The 21,405-nt window shown below is 39.1% G+C and overlaps 1 protein-coding gene across 8 annotated transcripts in view; it reads right to left on the bottom strand.

Annotated features, from left to right (window-relative positions):
* Positions 1-513: 513 nt before the first annotated feature.
* LOC120752212 (solute carrier organic anion transporter family member 1A2-like) overlaps positions 514-21,405 on the bottom strand; it is a 51,366-nt gene continuing 30,474 nt past the window's right edge. For 4 of the 8 annotated variants that reach the window (XM_040062969.2, XM_040062968.2, XM_040062967.2 and 1 more), the window contains 14 exons: positions 15,579-15,677; positions 14,237-14,378; positions 12,746-12,878; positions 11,925-12,031; positions 9,968-10,114; positions 9,591-9,689; positions 8,921-9,154; positions 6,719-6,883; positions 5,652-5,847; positions 4,673-4,838; positions 4,049-4,233; positions 3,417-3,481; positions 2,104-2,221; positions 526-1,232 (listed from right to left, as the gene is read on the bottom strand). In XM_040062969.2, the coding sequence (XP_039918903.1) occupies positions 1,076-1,232; positions 2,104-2,221; positions 3,417-3,481; positions 4,049-4,233; positions 4,673-4,838; positions 5,652-5,847; positions 6,719-6,883; positions 8,921-9,154; positions 9,591-9,689; positions 9,968-10,114; positions 11,925-12,031; positions 12,746-12,878; positions 14,237-14,378; positions 15,579-15,677 (2,013 nt within the window). In that variant the 3' untranslated portion in view covers positions 526-1,075. The other 4 variants (XM_040062970.2, XM_058420376.1, XM_040062966.2 and 1 more) reach the window with 3 other exon arrangements.

Here is a 21,405-nt window from a genome sequence, read left to right as displayed (position 1 = left end):
TTGTAACTGAGCTAAAGAGCTACTGTGGAAAATTACTCTTCCCACTTTTCGGTGGCTGCAGAAGGTCCCAGGTGGAATGGGAGCTTGTCTGTGCCATATAGAATAAATAAGTGGGAAATATTTTTTGTGGTAGTTCCACAAACTCCATGCCTTATACAATAGGGAATAATAACCAAGACCTGTAATAACAAAACCTTAAGAAGGTATTGCATGGACACTGGCAGACAAACCTAAGGATCCTCTGCACTGGGGCCAAACATGAGGCACTGCCAAATTATATGCTAAGCATGGATGCATTAAATCACAGAGATACCTAATATGACTTATATTAACAGGGTTTTCTTTTCCTTTTTCTTTATTTTTCACCTGAGATATTAGGGGCTTTGGGTTTTTTTTCCTTACATATTTAAGACAGCCCAGGGCAGCAGGTAATTGAAGTAATGAATCCTGGCGACCTTTCCTTGTCTATGCTCTATGCAAACCTTAAAACATCACCACAACACAGCATTTTTTAAAAATGTCGTTTTTAAATTTATTATTACCACAACACCCAGACCATGTCATAAACCGGGTTTCCAATGTATTGACCACCTATGCTATGCAGAATAACAAACAATCCCTGCCTGAAAGGACTAATAATATCTTTAAATAAATTTATTAAAAACTGGGGCCCAAAGAAGCCACAAATGCTGTCTACAGTCAAAGAGAGAGAGACAGAAATTGTGTGAGAATTCCAAGAAATCTGGCATCACTTGGAGTCAAATGCAAAATTCTCTCTATTTTCAGTGAAACAGGACTGAACACATTTGTTTCTGCTTCATAGCCCTTTACTCTGACAACTCAAACCTGTCAATCCACAAGTTTTCTTATTCTTTTGCACCAAACATATTTTTTTCCCATGCCTTGTGTTTACAAACTGATACTTTTATAATGTAAGTAGGGTACAACTATGTGTAATTCTATTCATCTCTGTCCAAGTGTTCATTAGTTAAAGTACAAAATTATTTCACAAGGATATATCCAATATTTACACTGCAATGTTTTTTCCCAACATGTCCTTCTGTGAAATGAAATGCTATTTCATCGCTTCTTGTTCTTTATCCTGCATTTCTATGGGGGCATTTAAGGTTTCCTTTTCAGATTTCACTTTCTTCTTTAAAATGAGGAGAACTAGTGTGCTTGGGATATAGGACACTCCACGTAACACTGCTGGCAGGCCAAGATAGAGCCACCTGAAATAAACAATGAGTTCCATTAAATAGATGCTTTTGTAAAAAAAGGGCAAAACTGTTCAGCAAACACTGTTGTATGAAGATTAGACAGCCACTCTAGAACTTGTGCCCTGATGCTTTTGGATCTCACAGAAGATGAGAATGTGAGAACAGAGAATATGTCAGTCAGCAAAATGGCCTTTTACATCTCCCAGTTTCAGGCAAATGATTTAGCCAGTGAAGTCAGGCACCTGGTACTCTTATGGCTTTATCCATAGGGAAAAGAAAGAGTCCTGAAAGGGCTCAGACTACCTAGTTACAATTTCTAAGTACTCATAAGAATATTCTTCCAAATCAACCTCAACACAGTATTACAAGGAATTAGTGTGAGGCCACAAGTTCTACAAGATTTTTCTTTGAAATTCCCACAGTGATCCTTGAAGGACTACAAAAACATGACATGCAGTATTCTGGGCCAATTTCCAACTTGAGAAACTGTATCTTCTCTATAAAAATCTTCTTTTTAAATTCAATTGCTGTTTCAACAATTTTTTCTTCAAAGATACTGCAGTCCACCCATTAAACATTTTTCCCATGTGAGCGAACAGCTTTTCAGTATTTTTATCATAATTCAGCATTTTTAAGGCTTGTTCTCATGGAAGTAAGAACATATTAAATTAATATTATGGCACAAGAACATTTCTGTTCAAAGGTTTTTCCAGTGTCTGCATCAAAGGTTGCATTTGATAAATAAATCCAATGCCAAAGAAAATTGTGCCACTAACACTGGAGCAATTTGTCTACCAGAAAGACATGAAGTGGATAAAATTACATCTCTATGGATGCAGTAATAGAGTAAGAAGGAGAAATTAAAATAAAGTAGAAAATATACCTGTATGTGACAATATCATACATCCTACATGCTCCTTCTCCACCACAGGTCATAGTACCCCACTTCAAGCAAGTGGTATCTATCAAAGCTCCAAAATAAATGGGAGATGGAATTCCAGCTAGAAAGAACATTAGCAACATTTTTGTGAATAGGAATTTCCCTCTGGTTATCAGACACACCTCAGAGCCCATGCTGTTTGTCACCTGCTCCGTCTGTACTATCCTCTTGCAGCATGAGCCTCCTTCTCTGTGTATCCTGTGCTCCCTCTTCTTCCTTATCCACCTACCCTCAACCAAAGATTTCATTCCCTGCTGCCTGTTAAACAATATCCACACACTACAGTAAGGACTCTGTTTCCTCTTCAGAGCTCAACATTTTCTCTCATCAATGAGAGGCAATGCTGCCTTCAATAAACACAAACAATAAGCAAGAGTGAAGGAATGCCAAATGGCTTCCCAATGAGCAGCTGTTGTAGTCCCATGTCCTGGTTTCTGCTGGAATACAGTTAATTTCCTTCTGAGCAGCTGGTACAGTGCTGTGTTTTGGATTTAATTTGAGAATAATGATGATAACACACCCACGTTTCAGTTGCTGCTAAGGAGTGCTGACATCAAGGAGTTTTCTGTGTCTGATGCTCTGTTAGTGAGGAGCTGCACAGGAAACCAGGGAGGAGCATGGCCAGGACAGCTGACCCAAACTGGCCAAAGGGAAATCCCACAACCTGGAATGTCATGCTAGGTACACAGAGTGAAGAGGCAGGGAGGGATGGACTGCTGCTTGGAAATGGGTATAGGTCAACAGATCACAAACAATTTTATTCTGCATCACTTTTCTTTCTTTTGTTTTATTCCTCTCTCTATATTATTATACTATTACTATTATTACTATCATTATTACTATTATTACTATCATTATTACTATTGGTACTATCATTATTACTACTACTATTATTATATTATCACTTTCTTTTTATTACTAAACTATTGTTAACCTGCATGTTCTACCTTTTTACCAACTCTCCTTCCGTGTGGGAGGAGAATAAGTGGATGCACAGTAGTTAGATGCTGGCTGGGGTTAAACCAAGATACCAGCCTATTACCCAGTAAAAAAAAAAAATGCAAACTGCAAGCATTTCTACTTTGCCATGCTGCTGAGAGCTGTAAAAAAAAAAAAAAAATCCTAAGTGCTTCCTGTTCAAAGGCAGTCTATAGAAGCAATGAGTCCTGTGCCATGCCCATAGCTCTGATGTGATCCTTCTCTAACTCTAGGTCAGCCCCAACTGTTCTTTTGAAGTGTATTCAATATTTTCTTACCAAATACTCTTGAAGCCAGCCCATGGATACCCACTCCAAATGACTTCTCCTCAGGCTTTAGAGACCTGTATGATAATTGCAGAGTACACTTATTCGTAGAGGTGACATTATCAAGAGATGTTTAACACTTTTTTTTAAATCAAATTCCTCATCACATTAGGCCCAAACCAATCTAATAAGAGCATTGGTTGAAAGAGTTCATTATGCTCATTAAGTGATGTTTGCTGAAAAGTTCCTTATCTGGGACTGCCAAATCACAAAAGGAAAAGCTGCTGGCAAGGTATCATCTGCTCATACCGAGGCCAACACAAAGTGCAGGGTAGTGGTGCCTTAATTAACATCATGTTCCTGTGATAATCTCACAGGTATCCCACACCACTCAATATCCCAGTGCCCTGACACAGTGGCCCTGCCTTCCTTCTGGATAAAGCTGATAGCCAGAAACAACATTAGATTACAAAGGTGACAAGACACTAAAGCTTAACAGCATAAAAATAAGATTTTTCTGCTCTTCCTCCTTCCATATGCAAACTAAACAACTTTTAATTCCCTGGAGAATTAAAACCTCAGAATGAAAAGTCCAGATTGTAAGATTTGTTAAGACTTCTTAAGACAAGGGAATTTTACTGTACCTTATTAAGACCATGTATCCAGGCATGGCTGCTAAGGAAAAAATGAAGCTGCAGACTAATGACAATATTAAAAAATAATGGAGCATCTTGTTGCAGTTTTCATGTCCATCACATTGGCCCAGAGTTGCAGAGATGTTTTGAGATGAAAACCCTGAGGCTGCAACACAGGTGCAGTTTTCAAATACCTGTCAAAAGAGTGTTTTAATCACGCAGATTGTACAAACTCACACGCTGAGTTGCAAACCCACACTGTTGGCACCCATCTCACTGTCTCCTGAACCTGAGCTTGCCACTGAAATTTTGGCTGAAATGTTATTGGGCACTCAGGTTTCCAATTGGCAACACATTCAGGATAATTTCTCACTCCATGTTAAGCATTTAAGACTCCTTTAGTTCTTAGGAGAGAAGGATTCTTCTTCATTTAATTTTTTTTTTTTTTTTTTTTAATTTAAACTGATTTTCACATGCAGTTCAAAATTTCTGGTGCTACTCAATGAATTTGTTCAAATCTTTCACCTTATATATTCAACTAAATGTACATGCATGGATATTCCCCTCCCTGTACTGCTGTATTTGTCACCTACTATATTTTGTAGTTACAGTACAATAAAATGTATGCTTTACCACACTTCTTCCAGTTCCTCTTGAGGATTTACACCCAGCAAGGCAAGGTGACACGTAAGTGATCCCATTGTTCCCACAAACAGGGTCCCACGTTTTAAGCGGGCAATCACAGTCCAAGTTGCAGCCAGCCAGCAGAGTATTTTCTGCATATGAAACTTGCTCGATTCTGAAACACATTTAGGAGATGAATAAATATTTCAATAGTGAGATACCCACAGTAAGCCTTTGCAATGCTTAAGATTCTATTCTAGCTCAAGTGTTGAATCAGGAGCCAGTCCTACATTCTCCTAGCCTGAAGTCATGCCCTTCTATCTTCCTATAGGACAATAAATTGTATTATATTTCATTAATATTATAAATTGAGTATGCATAGCCTACAGCATTTTTCTCATCTGTGGCATGTATGCTCTTGATTGTCCCTAAGTGTTGCATCTACACCTCCGTGTCCATTCCACAGACACACAGCACAACCTGGTCTAATGGAAGGTGTCCCTGCCCATGGCAGGGAGGTTGGAAATAGAGGATCTTTGAGATCCCTTCCAATCCAAACCACTCTATGATTCCAAATCAAGAAACCACAGATAAAATATCCTCTGATAACTTGGTAGTAGTCAAATTCAAGTAAACGAGTGTAAGATCAAGAAGGGGATTTTTCCTCTCATATTCGGAAATTGCACTCATGTATGCCTGATTTGACCAACGATTTTTATTTTCACCAGCAGTTACATGACTTTACTAATTGTACTAGTAAAAGAATTAATACAGACATGCAATTACATGAGTCTTGACATGGATATATTTTTTAATACACTTTTGTTGTTTGAAACAGGGGTAACAGACCTACTCTACTGTCTAATGCAAGAAAAAGACTTGAGAACTTAGAACAGGGAACTGAAATGGAGCTCCTGGCTGATTCTTGACAAGAAAAATCATCCTGGTGTCTTAAGACTGAAGTCCTCTTGAGTCCCAAAGAACGTACCCTTGATAGGAAACTGTTAGACCAGCAACTGGTGAGGTATCACAGACAGTCCAAAAGGCAGCAAAGTAGAGAAGGTACTCCAGTAAAGATACCCAAAATGCTATGTTCGCAGCCTGATAGACATTTATCTTGAATTTCTTCATGAATAAGCCGCCAGAAAAATACCCAACGCATAGAACTGGTAAGTTGTAAACACCTATTTAAACAAGTGAAACTTCCATGTTAAAACAAAGGAGACCATCAACGCTACTCTACTACAAGGCAGCTAGAGAAGTAGCTACTACAGCTGCTGTAAGGGAAGGTTGTGTTTGGCAAAGACTCAAAGAGTGCCTGTGACTGAATAATTTAACTGCAATCAGAAATGCGTCTCTGCTAATTTCCTTTCACACCCAAAACCTCTGCCAAAGTCAACAGCAGGTGAGAACTGCCTGGGGAGTGAGCTACAGGGTAGGACTAAAATTGTTAATTGGAAAATCTCTATCTAGAGTTGCAGTCTGGGTCCAACTCAGGTCCAAAAAAAAAAAAAAGAAAAAAAAAGAAAAAAAGAAAAAAATATGGTTTCAATCCAGCCTCTCCAGCTGACTGAGAAACTCAACAGAAAGATAAGCTAGTGCACATCTTAATTATGACACATCTTAATGCACTCTGAGATGACAGAAAGCAGGAACAGACTTTCAGTTTTGATATGAGATTGCTGAATGTGCTCTCACATTTCTTTGCTGATTGATACTTAAAAGAGGCGAATTCTGACTGAAAGACATGTTGGAAGTGGTTTTACACAAACATCACATGGCTTAGTTTCATGTCATCTGAATTTTCTGAGCCGATTCAAAAGATGGGAATTAGATCTTAAAATTCTGCACAAAAAAAAATTAGATGTTTAGCAGAAAATGCATTGACATCTAGAAAATATTTGTAATGTGATATCCCTCACCTGTAGAATCATTTAACCTTGCTATGTATATGTAAATACACATGAACATATGTATATATATATAAAAAATAGAGATAATTTGAATAGCAACATTGCTAATTGATGAACAGAGCAAAGCAAAATGCAAACATACCAATTAAAAAGATGGCATCTGATGCAGATTTTCCAAACTGTTGTTCCAGATATTTGGGCATGAAGGATATCATGCCATCAAAGGCACTGAACTGTAGCACGGTTATGCATATAAATAACATGTACACAGGGTTGTGAAACAGAGCCTTGAGAAAGGGGATGAAATCTGGAATGGAATAATGCCATGAGTTAGTGGGATGCTTTATGAAAACAGCGTGGCTGTGGGGAAGAGAGGGGAACAGAAATGGTCCTGAACTGGATCAGGCTAAATCCTGTGCTTTGCTTAGCCCAGGGTACTCTAACATTTCTCCTCTACCCAAAGATACCTTCACACACACACACACACCAGTCCAGCTGCTGCTTACAAAAAAAATTAATAAATCACAGCAGCAGCAGCTCCTGCTGCATCTTCCCTCCCTCTTCTCTCACCTCATGCCCCCAGAACATTCACCAAGACCCCTGACTTGCACCTGGCATACAAAGGCACTTTAGAGCTGTGGCAAGCTACCCTCAGAGACCTGAACGCTGATTTTGGGTTTTGCTGCTGGGGCAGAGGAGGCCTTAAGAGACCTGTGACCATAGTTATTCCCACCATCCTCTCAAAAACTGTATCAGCCAAGCTTTCAGCCAAGTAAGCATCTGAGAAACTAATTTACACAGGTGTTTTTCTCTGTGTAATGCCCATTAAGTCAGGATTTGAACCATAGAAAAAGCCCCACAATTCCCCTTTGTCCAATGTTCTCTGTTAATCAACGTGCTGAGCTATTGTCAAGAAACTCTGCAGATAAATACAGGCATCTACAAAACAATGACTGGGCCTCACTGAAAGTGGGCACCGCTTAGGATGGGTGCATATCTCAGAGGCAAGCAAGTACCTTATTAGAGGATCTGTATGCAAGCCTTTCAAAAATTAGTCAAATATTAAAAACGCTATAAATGGGCTGCATTATTTACAGATGCAATGACATTTTTAGTCAGAGGTTCTTAAGGAAATTTTATTGTTATTAAATTAATTTTATTTTGGGTTATTTTTAACTATAAAAGCCATCAAGTTTTGACTTGAAATCCCTGGTGGTTAACAGGCTGTCTGAATATGTCCTGGTCAATGGGCTGCACGTGGTTGAACAGGGGTTGGACCAGGGGACCTCCAGAAGTCCCTTGCAACCGCAACTATCCTTTGAAATGAAAAGGCTCTACATTCAGGATATTCAGGGACAGTGAACACTCACATCAGCACAGGGAGGGAACGAACATGAAAATGAACAAGAAAATGAACATGAAGGGACCCTGGAGCACTAAGGACATCTGAGCTGGGAACCTTTCCTCACTAGAACAGTGTTTTATTCATGGATTCATTGAAGGCCACATGACAGCTGAAAGAGATGCTCTCTTTATCAAAATGAACTTGCAATGTCAGCCAAGACCTGAGTACTGACTCTGGGTATGGGGAATTTGCAGGACCCAGATGGAAGCAGCACAGAGAGGGAGCTGCCACATGGCACTCTGAAAAAGAAGGTCCTGTCAGAGGGTCCTGAGCAGGACAGGATCAGGAGACTACTCTGAAGATCATAGCCTTTGACATAGTTTACTCACTCACATTTCCAACCAGGAAATGTAGGAAGGAAATTTCCTTCAAGTAAGGAAGGAAAAAAAACACCTCCTATAGATACATAGATTTGAAAGACCACGGATGTCAAACCTGCCAAGGGTAACTTGAATAAATGTGATTCGACTACATCTTTGTTCAACAGTATTAAATGTTTATGAGACACTTAAGCACCTGTCAATTCCCTTTTAGGGCTTTCAGTTGGACTCAAGAAATGCACAAGATTTATGTTGGGTTTCTGCTTTTCTGCACAGTGAACGTGGGGTGCAAGCAACCAATATCTGCAACTCATCCACAGCGCACTGAGTTGTAATATTCCTAAGCAGATTTCAGTGCTTTAACCCTCTCATGGGAAGAAAATATCTACATACACCTGAAATGCAGGAAGGGAAAAGGAAGGAGTCCAGATCCTAGATCTATGAAATCAGCTTTCTTCCTCTGCAAGCAGCCATTCTAAATTCCTGCACAAATCCTTTGATCTATAGACACATCAAAACCAAGTAGACATTGCATATCTTGGACCCATCTTTAATCACAGAAACACACTAAGTTCACACCTTAGGACTAAAGTAAGAAGGAAAAAAAAATATAACTTGCCTTTAGCAATTTCATACATGGTCTGTTTGGTTTCATTTTTATCACTTTCTTGCAATGGTGCTACACTTTTTTCACTTGCCGCCTCAGGTTCATTGGTTTCACCTTCCTTCACAAGACACTTGGGCAAAAACCAAAATGGTATTCCCACGAGAAGATTCAGCAGTGCACAAATCAAAATGCCCAGCCACCATGCTCCAACCCAGCGGGCATCAGTAGCTGTTATAGTTACCTCATCTACAATAAAACACAAAAAAACCCATCTTGGATCACTTCAGAAACATTCTTTGCTGTCATTTTGTGTTTTCCTAGTCATCTCTGACATGAAAGCATTTTAATGATTCTTAAAATGAGGCTCATAAAAGATGATATTCTCCAGTCTTCTTTTGTAATGTTGCTAATTTTATGGGAAATTTCAGTGGCTTGTGTTAAATTAATTCTAGTCCTTTCCTCTGTTAAGCCAGATGACACAATTTTTTCATCAAATAATTTATAAGCAGGTTGATTTTTGTATATATGAATTGAATATTATACACAGATCTTCCATTAAAAAAAAAAAAACACCAACAAACTCAGGTAGGATTAACACATATTAGCAAGGAAACACCTTTTAGTTCTGAAAAATACACCAACTATAGACTTAAAAATAAGGTTTTCTATGTTCACCCATTACCTGCACCTACTGATCCAATGTCAACAAACAGCTCTGCACAGAATGAAGCCAACAACAAACCAAGGAAGGGGCCAATTACAGTTGCTGTGTGTAGACATGCTAGCGTAGGAAAAAGAGAAAACGTTACAAATTAGAACCCAGACATTATTATCTTCTCAGAATTTCTACATATGGTTAGGAGATCTCTACTGGAAAAGCGTTTGCACCTAAAAATGGCCTCGTTCCAAGAAGTCAATATTATTATTTTGATAAGGGAATAATTACTGTTTCCTGTCTTCCTTGATTGGACTGAAGGGCACCATAATGATCCTTTCTTTTGTTTTTGTTTATGTGTGTGTGTTTGGAAGAGGGGAGTTATCAGAGCAGGGTAGAGTTACCCAGGTAGAAAGGTGAATTTTCCGCTTTGGCAAAATCCTCCAAATAGGAAATGCCTAAAGGCATGATTGGAGTTTCACCCATTCCTCGCACGATGTTTCCAACCATCACAAATATCCACAGCAAGGAGCCAGGCTCTTTTTCACATTCTGTGGAAAAAAAAAAAAACAAACCAAAAAGTCAGAATTAATGTTTTAGTCTCAACGAGACAAAGAATCGACCAGCAGATGAAGCTTTGGTGGGTAAGCCTGTCCAACTGGGAAAAAAAAAAAAAAAATTATAAATGACTGGTAATAATATTCTTTTACTTCTTTTCTCTCCTTGAACTGGGGTTTCTTCATCCCATAGCCTGCTTCAGATTCCACTGCTCTCTCCCGCTTTGTCATGCTGAGATTTCTCAGTGTGAATTCATTAACAAATAAAACCCAGCTTTGTTAGCAACAACTGCTGCCTTTGTGAGTGAAAGCGTTACTGACCACAGATGAAACCCGGATCTCCTGCTTCAATGTCAGATTGCTGGCAGCCAGCACAGGTGAAGCAATCCACATGCAGATGTGGTCAGATTCAGTCCAGTTTTTGCTTCACACAGGAAATGGACTCATATATATGAATATCAGAGTCTTGCTTGTCCATAGACTAATTAGGGAAATAATCACCTTACCCAACCATATTCATGGGATTGAAGATCTGTTGGTTCTAATGTGCATATTGAGAGGCTGTACATGATTTCAATGAAAATTGCTTACCTTTCTGTGCCTTTATTTTTGCATTTATAAGATGGGAAAATACAGTATCTGAGCTCTTCAAGTGAAAGGTTAGTTCCAAGCACTGTTAGGTGTGCGCATTTCACAACTTCTTCTTGTGAAGATGCAAAAATGAATATCTAAACTGACATTCAGCCTTGGAAAGCTTGGAAGCCGCATCCATCACTAAATGGAGACACAGAAAACTACAGCACAACGCTGTGGTTTGATGCCACTGCATCCAGGCATTGTTACAGCAGTGTGATTCACTGAAGGAACTCCACCACGAAGCTTAACAATAAACTGCGGGGCTCAGCTCGCCTAACTTTTACCATCCACCAACCACCTGAATTTCCAGCAGTCAGAAGGCACAGCCACAAGGAAATCTGATCCCCCCTGCAGTACAGAGCATGAATGTCTGTCCTGGGGTCACTTTGTGATGCTGCTATCCCCATCGTCTGTTTTCTTGCCCCTTACAGCAAGGGACAGGCTCTGCAAGAGCTCTGTGGTCTCCTCTGCCCAGCTATCAAGGGAACCTAAAGGGGTGGTTCAGACTGAATGCTTCCCTTTGAGGTAGCTAAAAACCCAGCAGATTAATCCCACCCTCAGCATGAGAATTTTGTGTGGGATCGTTAAATAGTTTCCTCTGAGCCCTTTGACTTCCCACATTGCTCGTGCACGTGCATGTTCCAGTCTCACAGGTAAGTTTTAGCCTAGTTTAAACTATTTTATATAAAGGGAAGTGAGATCTATATTTTTGTTCTAGCTCTATTTCTCATTCTTTTTATTTCCGCTCCTTTCTCTTTTTATTTCCTATACGGTGCAATAAAAAAAGATCCTTGTGCCTCTCACCAAGTGTTGAAATATGATTCCCACCTCCTCCTGGTATCATAGGATTTCAAGTTAAAAAGAGGAATATTTGTGAGAACAACCTGGTGTCATGTTATTCCAAAGTGGACTGCCAGGGATGTTAATTGAACTGCCTAGATGATGTGAAAACTGCATGAAAGAAATGTTTTATCTCTGGAGTCACAGGCCAAAGCAACACAAAGGCCAGGAAATTTCCTGAGCTGTAGTTTCCAGAAGTACTTTTCTTTGAAAAAGTACTTATCAAAAGCAGAACCCTGAAGCGATTGCTACTAGAAACAAAAACCTATTTACTCAGACACTACAGGCACGGAAAAAAAAATATTCACAGGCACAGGAAAAGTCATACCTGTTGATGGTTCCTCTGCAGGCAAAGAGGACAAGTTTTGATTAACGAGGCAAAGAGGCATCACTGAAATATTCTCCCGTTGTGAAATGCTGCTTTCAATCCGATACCTGTTGGAATCAAAGGAAAGCAGTACAGGTCAAGAAGATATTCATGAGAACCATCTCATTTGTCTGTACTGGAGTAATGGAGCTATCCATCAGAGGAGTGTGTAGCTGTAGGAAGAAGGGAATCCATGTCAAAATTTAACCGAACAGAGGGTGCTGCCAAGGCTGATCAAAGCCATTCCACACCAGACACAAGAAGATTGAAGGATCAAAAAATACCTTGCTGATTAAAAAAAAAAAAAAAGCTACAAAAGCCTATATTATTGATTTTTTAAGCCAAGCAAAAGATCATTTAAAAGTAATTGAAGAATCATTATGGTCAGTGCAGGCCTTGCCTACACAGTGACCAGGTATGACCTCTCATCCAGTTTCTAGACCAAGAGATCTTTGGAAATCACCTTCTATTGCCCATCCAAGCAGATAGGAACTAGTAGTGTAAAGTGACAGTATCACAGCCCACTGTCACTTTAGGGGCAGTAAAAGGATGAAGGCAGAGGCAAGGGAAGGTGCCCAGCAGAGGGGTGACTCTCTCAGGAGGTGATGAGGCACTTTTGAAGCCGTCTCAGGAGCGAAACCAAAGAAACTGCTCTGCAATGATCATGTTGAATCCATGCCCAGAAGTGTCTCTCCTCATAAGCAACATGCTCAGCGGAAGGATGTATGGATTAAAGCAAGTAAGGGTCACAGAATCTGCTGTGAGTTAAGCAAAACACTCACCTTCCAAACAGAAAATGAGGAAGTGATATCAAAAGACATCCAAGTGACAGAATTGTGCAGCCCAAAGCAATTATTCTGGGTCTGTGAAGTTTTGCTCCGAAGTAACTCACAAATGCTATCAGCAGCAAGTTACCTGCAAAGAGAACCTGGTTCACAACTCACAAACCAAGGCATCCCAAGATCTTTGAAAGTGCAACACAAGTTTGAGTGTATCTTGTAAGCTCAACTTCTGTTTCTCTTCTGGTCTTGTAAAAAGTGTCACTAGACAGGGAACTGCCTACATGGTGCAGTAATTCCCTGCTATGGATGAAATTTTTTGGGAAGAGTTACATCGCATAAAAAGAACATGAGAATAAAAGGCAGAATGGAAAGAGATCAGAGTGAGAAATTTTTGAGTGCACCTTTATAGAGAAGAAATTTCCCGCTACTTTGCATAGAGATCAGGAACTGCAGAATAATAGGTGTTTTAGGAAGTTATTACCCTAGGATACTTTATTTTGTAGTGCACAGGGAAAGACAGAAGTGTATATTGTAGTGGTTTTGTAGTGAAAATAATAAACACAAGAGGACAATCATTTAAAAAAAAAAAAGGAATAATAATTTAATATTCATTTCAGTAACTGTTTAAGAAAAAAAAATACAGGTTTTTATACCTAGTACCATTTAAAAACAAAAATGTACTAAAGTCTTCATTTTGCTCTCCTTCACTTTCACTTAGAATCAGTTGATTTTCTCCATTTATTGCTATGCAACTAAGAAAAGACTCAAGCTTCATGTTATGAATCAGAGCCTATAAAAATAGCAATTTGGTAATTGCACACCTACTAATTTTATGATCTTTTTGTCAGAAGAACAAAATCAAGTGTCTGAGTGACGAGCGTCACGCTCTGAAGGAAAATAATGCCTTTTTTCTGTATCATTTCTAAACAGGCTGTATTGAACCAGTGGCTTGAATGACACTTAAAGATGTACATTTAAATGTATCACTGGACAGTAAAACTTACTGACAGGGAAGGTAAGGGGCACTAAAAGTAGAACTGGAAACTTTCTTTGCAGGCAATGTTGTACAGGTACGAAACCTTAAAATATTATTGAGTTTAGGTAAGGATTCACAGTCCAACCAAGTTTAATTAAAGAAACTCCAAAATGTTAAATATGACCTTAAATTCAAAGTTTACATAGTTTAATTCTTTGTTTTGTTCAGAAAGATTCAATACACATCTCTTAAACTAGTTCTATTGTGTTAGCTGCTCTGTCATATCTTATGATAGTGCAGAAATCAGCTGAACCAGTTTTTAAACTGGAATTTGCCCATTCAAGTGGTCCCATTCCTTTCCAAGACATGAAATGGTTACATTTCAGCTCAAAAAAATGACAGAGCTGCCCACTACTGTCACATGCAGTAACTGAGAGCAGGTGAGAGTCACTAATACATTCTCAGATCACATATTGCATTTCCATAGATTCAGAAATATTAAAATGAGAGATTACCAATTTCAAAGCTCCCATTAATGATGCCCACTAAGGAAGCTGGGATATTAAATTGTTTCTCTATCTGTGTGTACATGCTGTTCATGTAAGCACCAGACATCGTTTTCCCGAGGAATGCAAGCGACAGTGCCAGCAGAAATACCTAGGAAGGGAAGAGAAGTATGCATAAACAACTCAAAATTACATATTTATGAATATTCTGTGGTTATTTCCCCCAGTGAAGGTGTGCTTCCCATTAAAAAAGTGGGGAGTTCTGTTCCACTGATGTGTGTGAATCTCTTCATCTGTTCTTTTCCAGAGTTATGGCTGCACTAAGCAAACAATCAAACAAACAAACAAAATCAAAACAACCTAAAAAAAAAAAAAAAAAAAAAAAAAAAACACAAAAAAAAAGCACCACCACTGCCACCACAACAACAACAAAAAGAAAAAAAAAAAAAGGAAAAAAAAAAAGAGCAAACAAAAAAAACCCCACTAATTTTGTTTTTCATCTTCTCTAACTGACCAAGACTGTCTTCAGAAACACCAAGTCCCATTTACCCAGCCAAGGCAGCCGTGTGCCTGCTGCAAGGTTGCCATCTGCAGGACCTTCCCACCCCCTGTGCATCTGAATGACAAATTGCTTGCAGAGCTAAGATCATTTCCTTTGGCTAAATTACTCCATCCAGGATCTGCTCTCCCATCCCAGCAGAGGTCATGAGGCCAGAACAAGGCATTTCAACCGACAGGAGTAAATAACTTGTCCTTTTTACAAGACAATTAGTAGCAACTGACATTTAAAAAGTTAAAATCAATGAGTGAAGTAGTGTTCAAATCCTTTTAACTTCAGTCTTCTTTATAGACAGCACTTTTGAAATGAAATCAATTTTATTTTTAAATACATCTCTTGCAAAAGCTAAAAGGCAAAAGAAATATATTTGGGTTTTTAATTGCTATTCTAAAAAAAATGTTATTTTATAAGATTTTCTAGAATTTCTTGACAATTTGAACTACTATTCTAGATTTTTTTCAACAGCAAGTTTTTACTGCCACATCTCAGTCAGTAAGGCTCCTTTCAGAGCTTAAGAAGGACAGGTAAATATGGTAGACTGGGGGATTACACAAAATCAGTGTGCAGCTTCAAAGCAGCAATCAATCAGTACCCCCAACACGCAACAGAGTGTAAATTTCTGTCAAAACAGTTTGTTGTTTGCAAACTTTTTTGACCCTGGTTAGGGCATTAAGGTTAAAAAAGAACAGCTTAGGCATTCATTTAGTCCAGGCTGTAACTTCTATGAAAATATTGTAAATGCAAGTAATTACAGTCATGTGTTCCTACAAAATCACTAAAATATTGCTGTACCTTCAGCTTGGAAATGCAGCAGAATTTGTCCTCTGCACGTGGCTTCTCAGGCTCCTTCATGTTGCCTTTTTTCATTGATACTGATGTCTCTCTCTGAGTCTGTCATCCATCCCATTACAGTGTTGAAAAAGATGAGAGAAAAGAACAGAAGTTTTTGTCCCATGTTTGCAAAAATATTATACTCCCTCCGAGAGTTTTGATATTTTAGCATTTTCCTTAAATAATTGCAAACTGGATTGCAAACAAGCCTACAAGCAGATGCATTTTATTCTAAATGAAGTAACTTGATTAGAATAGAGACAATAATCTCTTGGCATTAAAATCAGAGGAAAACAAAACCAAACCAAAACCACCAGACCAACTCAAGTTCTAAATGGACACAATTCCCCTCCCGAGATTTTCAAAAGTATTCCCCTTTATTCATCTGCCTACTTTTACTCATCTCCATCTCAGCTTGATGATTAGAGTGTCTCGGTGCAGTGCTAAGCTGCCTGCTTTCTTACCATTTTACACCCATTCCAAAAAAGTGTGTTCAAAGAAGGAGCAGAACATTCCAGGGTCTTGGATGTACTTACCTGTAAATCCCCAACGCATCTGAGGGTTTGCACAATGAATTAAACAGGTCTCATTCTAAGGACTCCTACAAAAACTCCATTAAATAAGGTTATGCAATAGAGCTCCCTGTGGCCTGATGGAGGGAGCTGAAGAAAACCAGGGTGAGTAAGAGCCCTACCTGATAGGCAGGATGGATACAGGTTAATTTCCTCTTTTTGTTGTCTTGGATACCCTTTCCTGCAGCACCTGCTCTGCCCTGTGTTTTCCACTTCATGGATCCAGGCTGGGGGGCAAACTTGACCAGCCCACCAATGGGACTCAATTGAATTTCAAATCCTTCACCTCAGCGCCCTCCTGGTCAATCTCTTCAAACATTAATTTCTACAGCAATGTTAATCCTCTCAAATGTGTTTCCTAACTAACTTGATTCCTAGCAAATTCACAGGCATGAACTCCTTCTCACTCCCAGTTTTTAAAAGCAGAACGCATTATTACAGCATTCCTGGAAATACTTTACAATTAACTGTGGGTGGTCAGCACTCAGACAATCAGCTATGATAGATAGAGAGTTTTTATTTCTGCTTTGCTCACAGATACTTCCACAAACTGTGTCCAACCACAGGACTAAACTCTGCTCATAAAGCTTTTCTTTTTTTAAAATTTATTTTTAATTTGAAATAAAATTTATATCCCAGGGAATCGTTTATGCCTTATCTTAATACTGCTTTTCTCTGAAGCCCACCAATAATCCCAAAATATAACAGCAGTGGCCTTTATCTGTCCTCTTTTAGGAGCTGGCAAAGGGATTCTCTCCCTTATTGCATTTCACTGTCACACCCAGGGAACATCACCTGCCTAATTGCAGGTTTTCTCTTCTGGTGCTACAAGATTCCTGACAGCAAATTGTTACCATTTGACCTGGAGAATCAGACCCATCACACTGCTCCTCATGCAGTTACAGGAGACAAAACAGCCTTGTTTGCCCTTAATTATCCATATCTTCCCTCAGAGCATAGATTATGATCTGGGGAAAAAGGGCATTTCAATCAATTTCTTTACTGTGAAGATTATTAAGGTTATTAATTGAATAACAAAGTAGACAGAATTACTATTTCCAGCTCTGTTTCTTGAAATTACTTTCCCCAGCTTTATAATATTTTGTGGTCACACTTCATCAAATGATCCTGGAGACAACACAGACTAACAGCCTAAATTATCAGAAAGACACAGGTGCATCACTCACGCAGCTCAGGTGCATTCACACCACACTTTAAGTCCAGATTAGAATTTAAATTACCATTTCTGTGCCTCAAGATGACCCAAGTGTGCTCCCACTCCCTTCTCCCATCTACCTGCTCTCCATTGTACATTCCTCTTGCGTACCTTGTTTACATTCTGGGGCACTTCAGACTCATCTGCAAAACCTCTTTAGCTCATTAAACAGGCCAAAACATAGCTATATTAAAATAGAGTTATATTAAAATAGCTAGGCAAAGTTTGCCCTCGGGTTCTTACTGACCTACCAGCTGTCATGTAAACACCTGAATCCCACTCATGAGGCTCACTGAAATTTCAGGGCAGTAAAATTCCGCCCTCCACATCTGCACTGGGTTGGTGACACATTTATGGCAGGCTAGGAAGTTGGCAATGACTCCACAACCCCCTCTTCCAGGCATCTCCACCTCTTGACTAAATCTCCACGGGCAGGCAGACAGGTGATCAGGAGACACCCGCTCTGCAGAGTGCACAGAGATTCCTCCCAGAGTGGGCAGCTCCAAGCAGCTGTAGGACACACAGCATCCCATGTAACCTGGGCTGAACAAGGCTGGCTTCAAACCAGAGCTGATCCTTCCTCTGGGGACCAGGACAGGCTGGTTTGGTGCAGCTGACAGCGGCAGGCAGGCACTGAGACCACTTTGTCCCACACAAACACAGCAATTCGTTTTATAGCTGTAAATCACATTTCACTCCAGCGAACTAACAAAAAGGAAAAAAAAAACACAAAAAACAAACACCCAAATACCTGGGTTTAAAGCTGATGATGCAATGTTTTGCAAGTTGCCTTGCCTAAGTCCCAAGAGGACAACGCTGCTTTCAGTGTAAAATTCATCTTGCATTTAGCTCAGCTTAGTCATATATATATATATATATATATATATATATATATATATATATATATATATATATATATAAACTGCCACATCTTTATTTTGTTTACAGGGTTAAAAATCACAAAACATAACGATTCAGAAAGCAATTATGGCGTCGGGATTTTTAGCTAATTTATTTTTCTGGTTGCAAAAAGCTTTTTGAAATCTTGTTTTAGTAGGAACAGTTCAAACTGTTACTCAAATGCAATTACACTAATGTTAGGCTGAGACAACGGAAAATATTCTCATGGCAAAACAATTAGGTACTCACAGTTTTGAAAAGGTTCCTGCAAGAATTCACTGATATGGCATACTTGAACTTTGACTTTAAGTCTACATTGTTGAAAATTAACCAAGTGTGGGGCCAAACTTGTGCTTTGGCCAAACCGTTTCAAGCTGTGCATTTTAGAGTGTCAGATGTGACAGACATGGACTGAGCTCCTAGAAAGAAAATTAAGCCCATCTCTTTCTCTTCCCTGCAAAAAAAATCTGTGTCAGATCTCTGAGCACGAAGTGCTGATGCTCCTGTCCACTGAAGACATCCAGAGAGCACCCAGAAGCAAGAAAGGAACTCTAGGGGTACAGGTAAGTGTGTAAATTTACAGGCTGGGTGGATTTCTAGGAAAGGGTGACACAGGGTCAGAAGGGAAGAGAGGAATGAGATCATGATTATTGGATGTTACAAAATCAGAGAGCAATTTGACAAAGCATAAATAGTTCTAGTTAACGTGACAGGAAGAGATAATTTGACTTCAACTAAGTCCATTAGACATCACAGCTAAGAATCAGTAGACACACCTTCAAGTCTTGGTGCTGAGAGAGGTTTCATTTGTGACCTTAAATCTCTTGTAGACACTTGTGTTTGTCCCCCTCCCAGGAAGAGCTGCTAATGTCACCAAAATCCTAAATGCTGTGTGTAAAATCCGTGGTGAGGGTGGGATTGGGATCCATGAAAGCCTGAATTTCTGAATTTCTGGTATCTTCTCAGTTCTCACACACGGGAAAAACTCTCAAGTAAAAGAGAAATTACTCAAGTAAAAGAGAAGTAAAATTACATGCTTCTAATATGTGAAAAGCCTCATATTTCCTCAGAAAAAACACATTTTGTAAGAGCTATAGCACTGCTTTCTGTTTTCCTGATGGTCTCCAAATCACACCTGATGTCTGCCTGTACTGGGATTTGGCTTACACATCTTAACAAGAAATAGGAAGTAAGCTTCCACCTTTGATCCCATAACAAAAATCTGAGGTCAATTCTTATTTCATCCTAAGATATTTCCACAGTTTTCTTCCATTTTATATTTTCTTGGCTTACCCACTGCCACTTTTAGGAAATTTAAAAATCCTCTGACAAGGTAATAAGACAAAAACCTACGGTCCAAGCTGTGAGGATACTACCCACTGAAATAAGATAAATGGAGAAATAAAAACCATTGTCCTGGAGTCTAATAAATTATTTTAAAAGATCATTAAATAAACTCTACTGACATTAAAAAAAAAAAAAATAGTAACATCACATACAGGACTGTGTATTTCTGTAGTCTCTGTAACAGTATTTTTTTAATAATAATTTTAGCTCAAGGTAAGTAAGGTTGAAGATTCAGACCCAAAAAAGGAATTACAAAAAATGGAAATCAAAATTCCCAGTCAAATAAACACCACCTTGTAGTAGGCAGTTAAAAATTTCCTTTGAATACTTATCTCCATAGCAGAAAAATTAACCCAGGGGTCACTTTACGGGGCAGTTTAAGTGATTTATAATTGGTGACAGGTACAAATTAAATATTTCTCCAAGAAGAGAGTAGATATGTGAAGTTATCATATGCTCACAAATGCACAGTTTAATATTCAGTAAATTTATATAAAATTTAATACATAGGGAATTCAGCATTGTTCTTGTGATTAATTCATGGGTAATAAAGCATTATAGAGAGTCTTTGACATCAGAGCACACAGAATTCCCTTCTTCTCCAGGGAATTTCTGCTAAAGGCCATATTCTCATTAAGTTCATCAATTCCTGCATTATCAACCTTCTGTTTGAGGAACTGAGAGACCATAAGTATTTTTTCCTGGAGAGGTTTTGTTTGTGGGGTAGCTCTAATCATTCAAATGCTTCATTATAAGGAATACACCTTGAGAACATCAAGTATTTGTACAGAATCAGGTACAATCTATTCTTAGCAAGGAGTTGTGTTGAGGATCCTCATCACAACAGGCAATAGAGTCAGATATTTCCAGAGAGTAATTTCTCCCAGTTTAAGACAGCTGCCTAAAAGAAGTGGGAGGAAGAACTTCTCTGAAGGTGCTTCTTTTTTCCCCTTTGCTTTGGGAAGAGCTTAGCTTAGTCTGGATAATTAATTTTTAGACAGATAAAGATCAGGTCGGCTGCCACCTGTCCTGATTAACTCTCTTTATGTCATTCTAAATCGACTCATCTTAGCCAAGGAACAAAAATCCTGTCAGCCAGCATCTCCCAGCCTAAGGTCAATTGCAGCTGTCTGTGCAAACTCACAGGAAATTCAAATGGATAAACAGCGATCTTACGGAAATCAGTAAAAGTTCTCAGTGAAAAATGCAGAGTACAATTATTGGTCCCAGTCTAAATGTTATATGTCAGGATGATTTAACTACCAAAACCACAGATGACATTTCTGCCCTCACTCTAAACACAACACTTCATCTTGAAACCACAAAGGACCGAGTAGCTCTTTCCCAGCACTGCAGCTGTAATCCATGAGAAGCTGGGAATTTGAATTATATCTCCACAGAACTACAGCATCCATGGGTTGCACATCCCATAGGATGAGCCACGGCAATCTGGGTAAGGATACCATGACACAGAGTGGGTTCATCATCATTTCCCCCATCAGTTCAGAGCTGGATTCAGGGCAATGCTTAAAACCATTTTATTTCTCAGAAGTACCTGCTGAGATCTGGTGCAGAGCTGTGACAATTGAATAGCCATGCACCTCCCAGTCAAAAGGAGGTTAACAGGGAGAATTTCCTACAAGGACAACACAGATTTGCTCCTCAGGGTTGTGTCCTGACCTGGGTACACACTCCAAAAGCTTCACTGCAGACTTCAACCTTTGAACAGACCGGCAGAACTGAGCATAGGAAC

The sequence above is a fragment of the Hirundo rustica genome, chromosome 4 (genome assembly GCF_015227805.2).
Source record: "Hirundo rustica isolate bHirRus1 chromosome 4, bHirRus1.pri.v3, whole genome shotgun sequence".
Lineage (NCBI taxonomy): Eukaryota > Metazoa > Chordata > Aves > Passeriformes > Hirundinidae > Hirundo > Hirundo rustica.
Note: the sequence above shows the minus strand (reverse complement) of the source record. Positions and strands in the feature narration are given on the sequence as shown.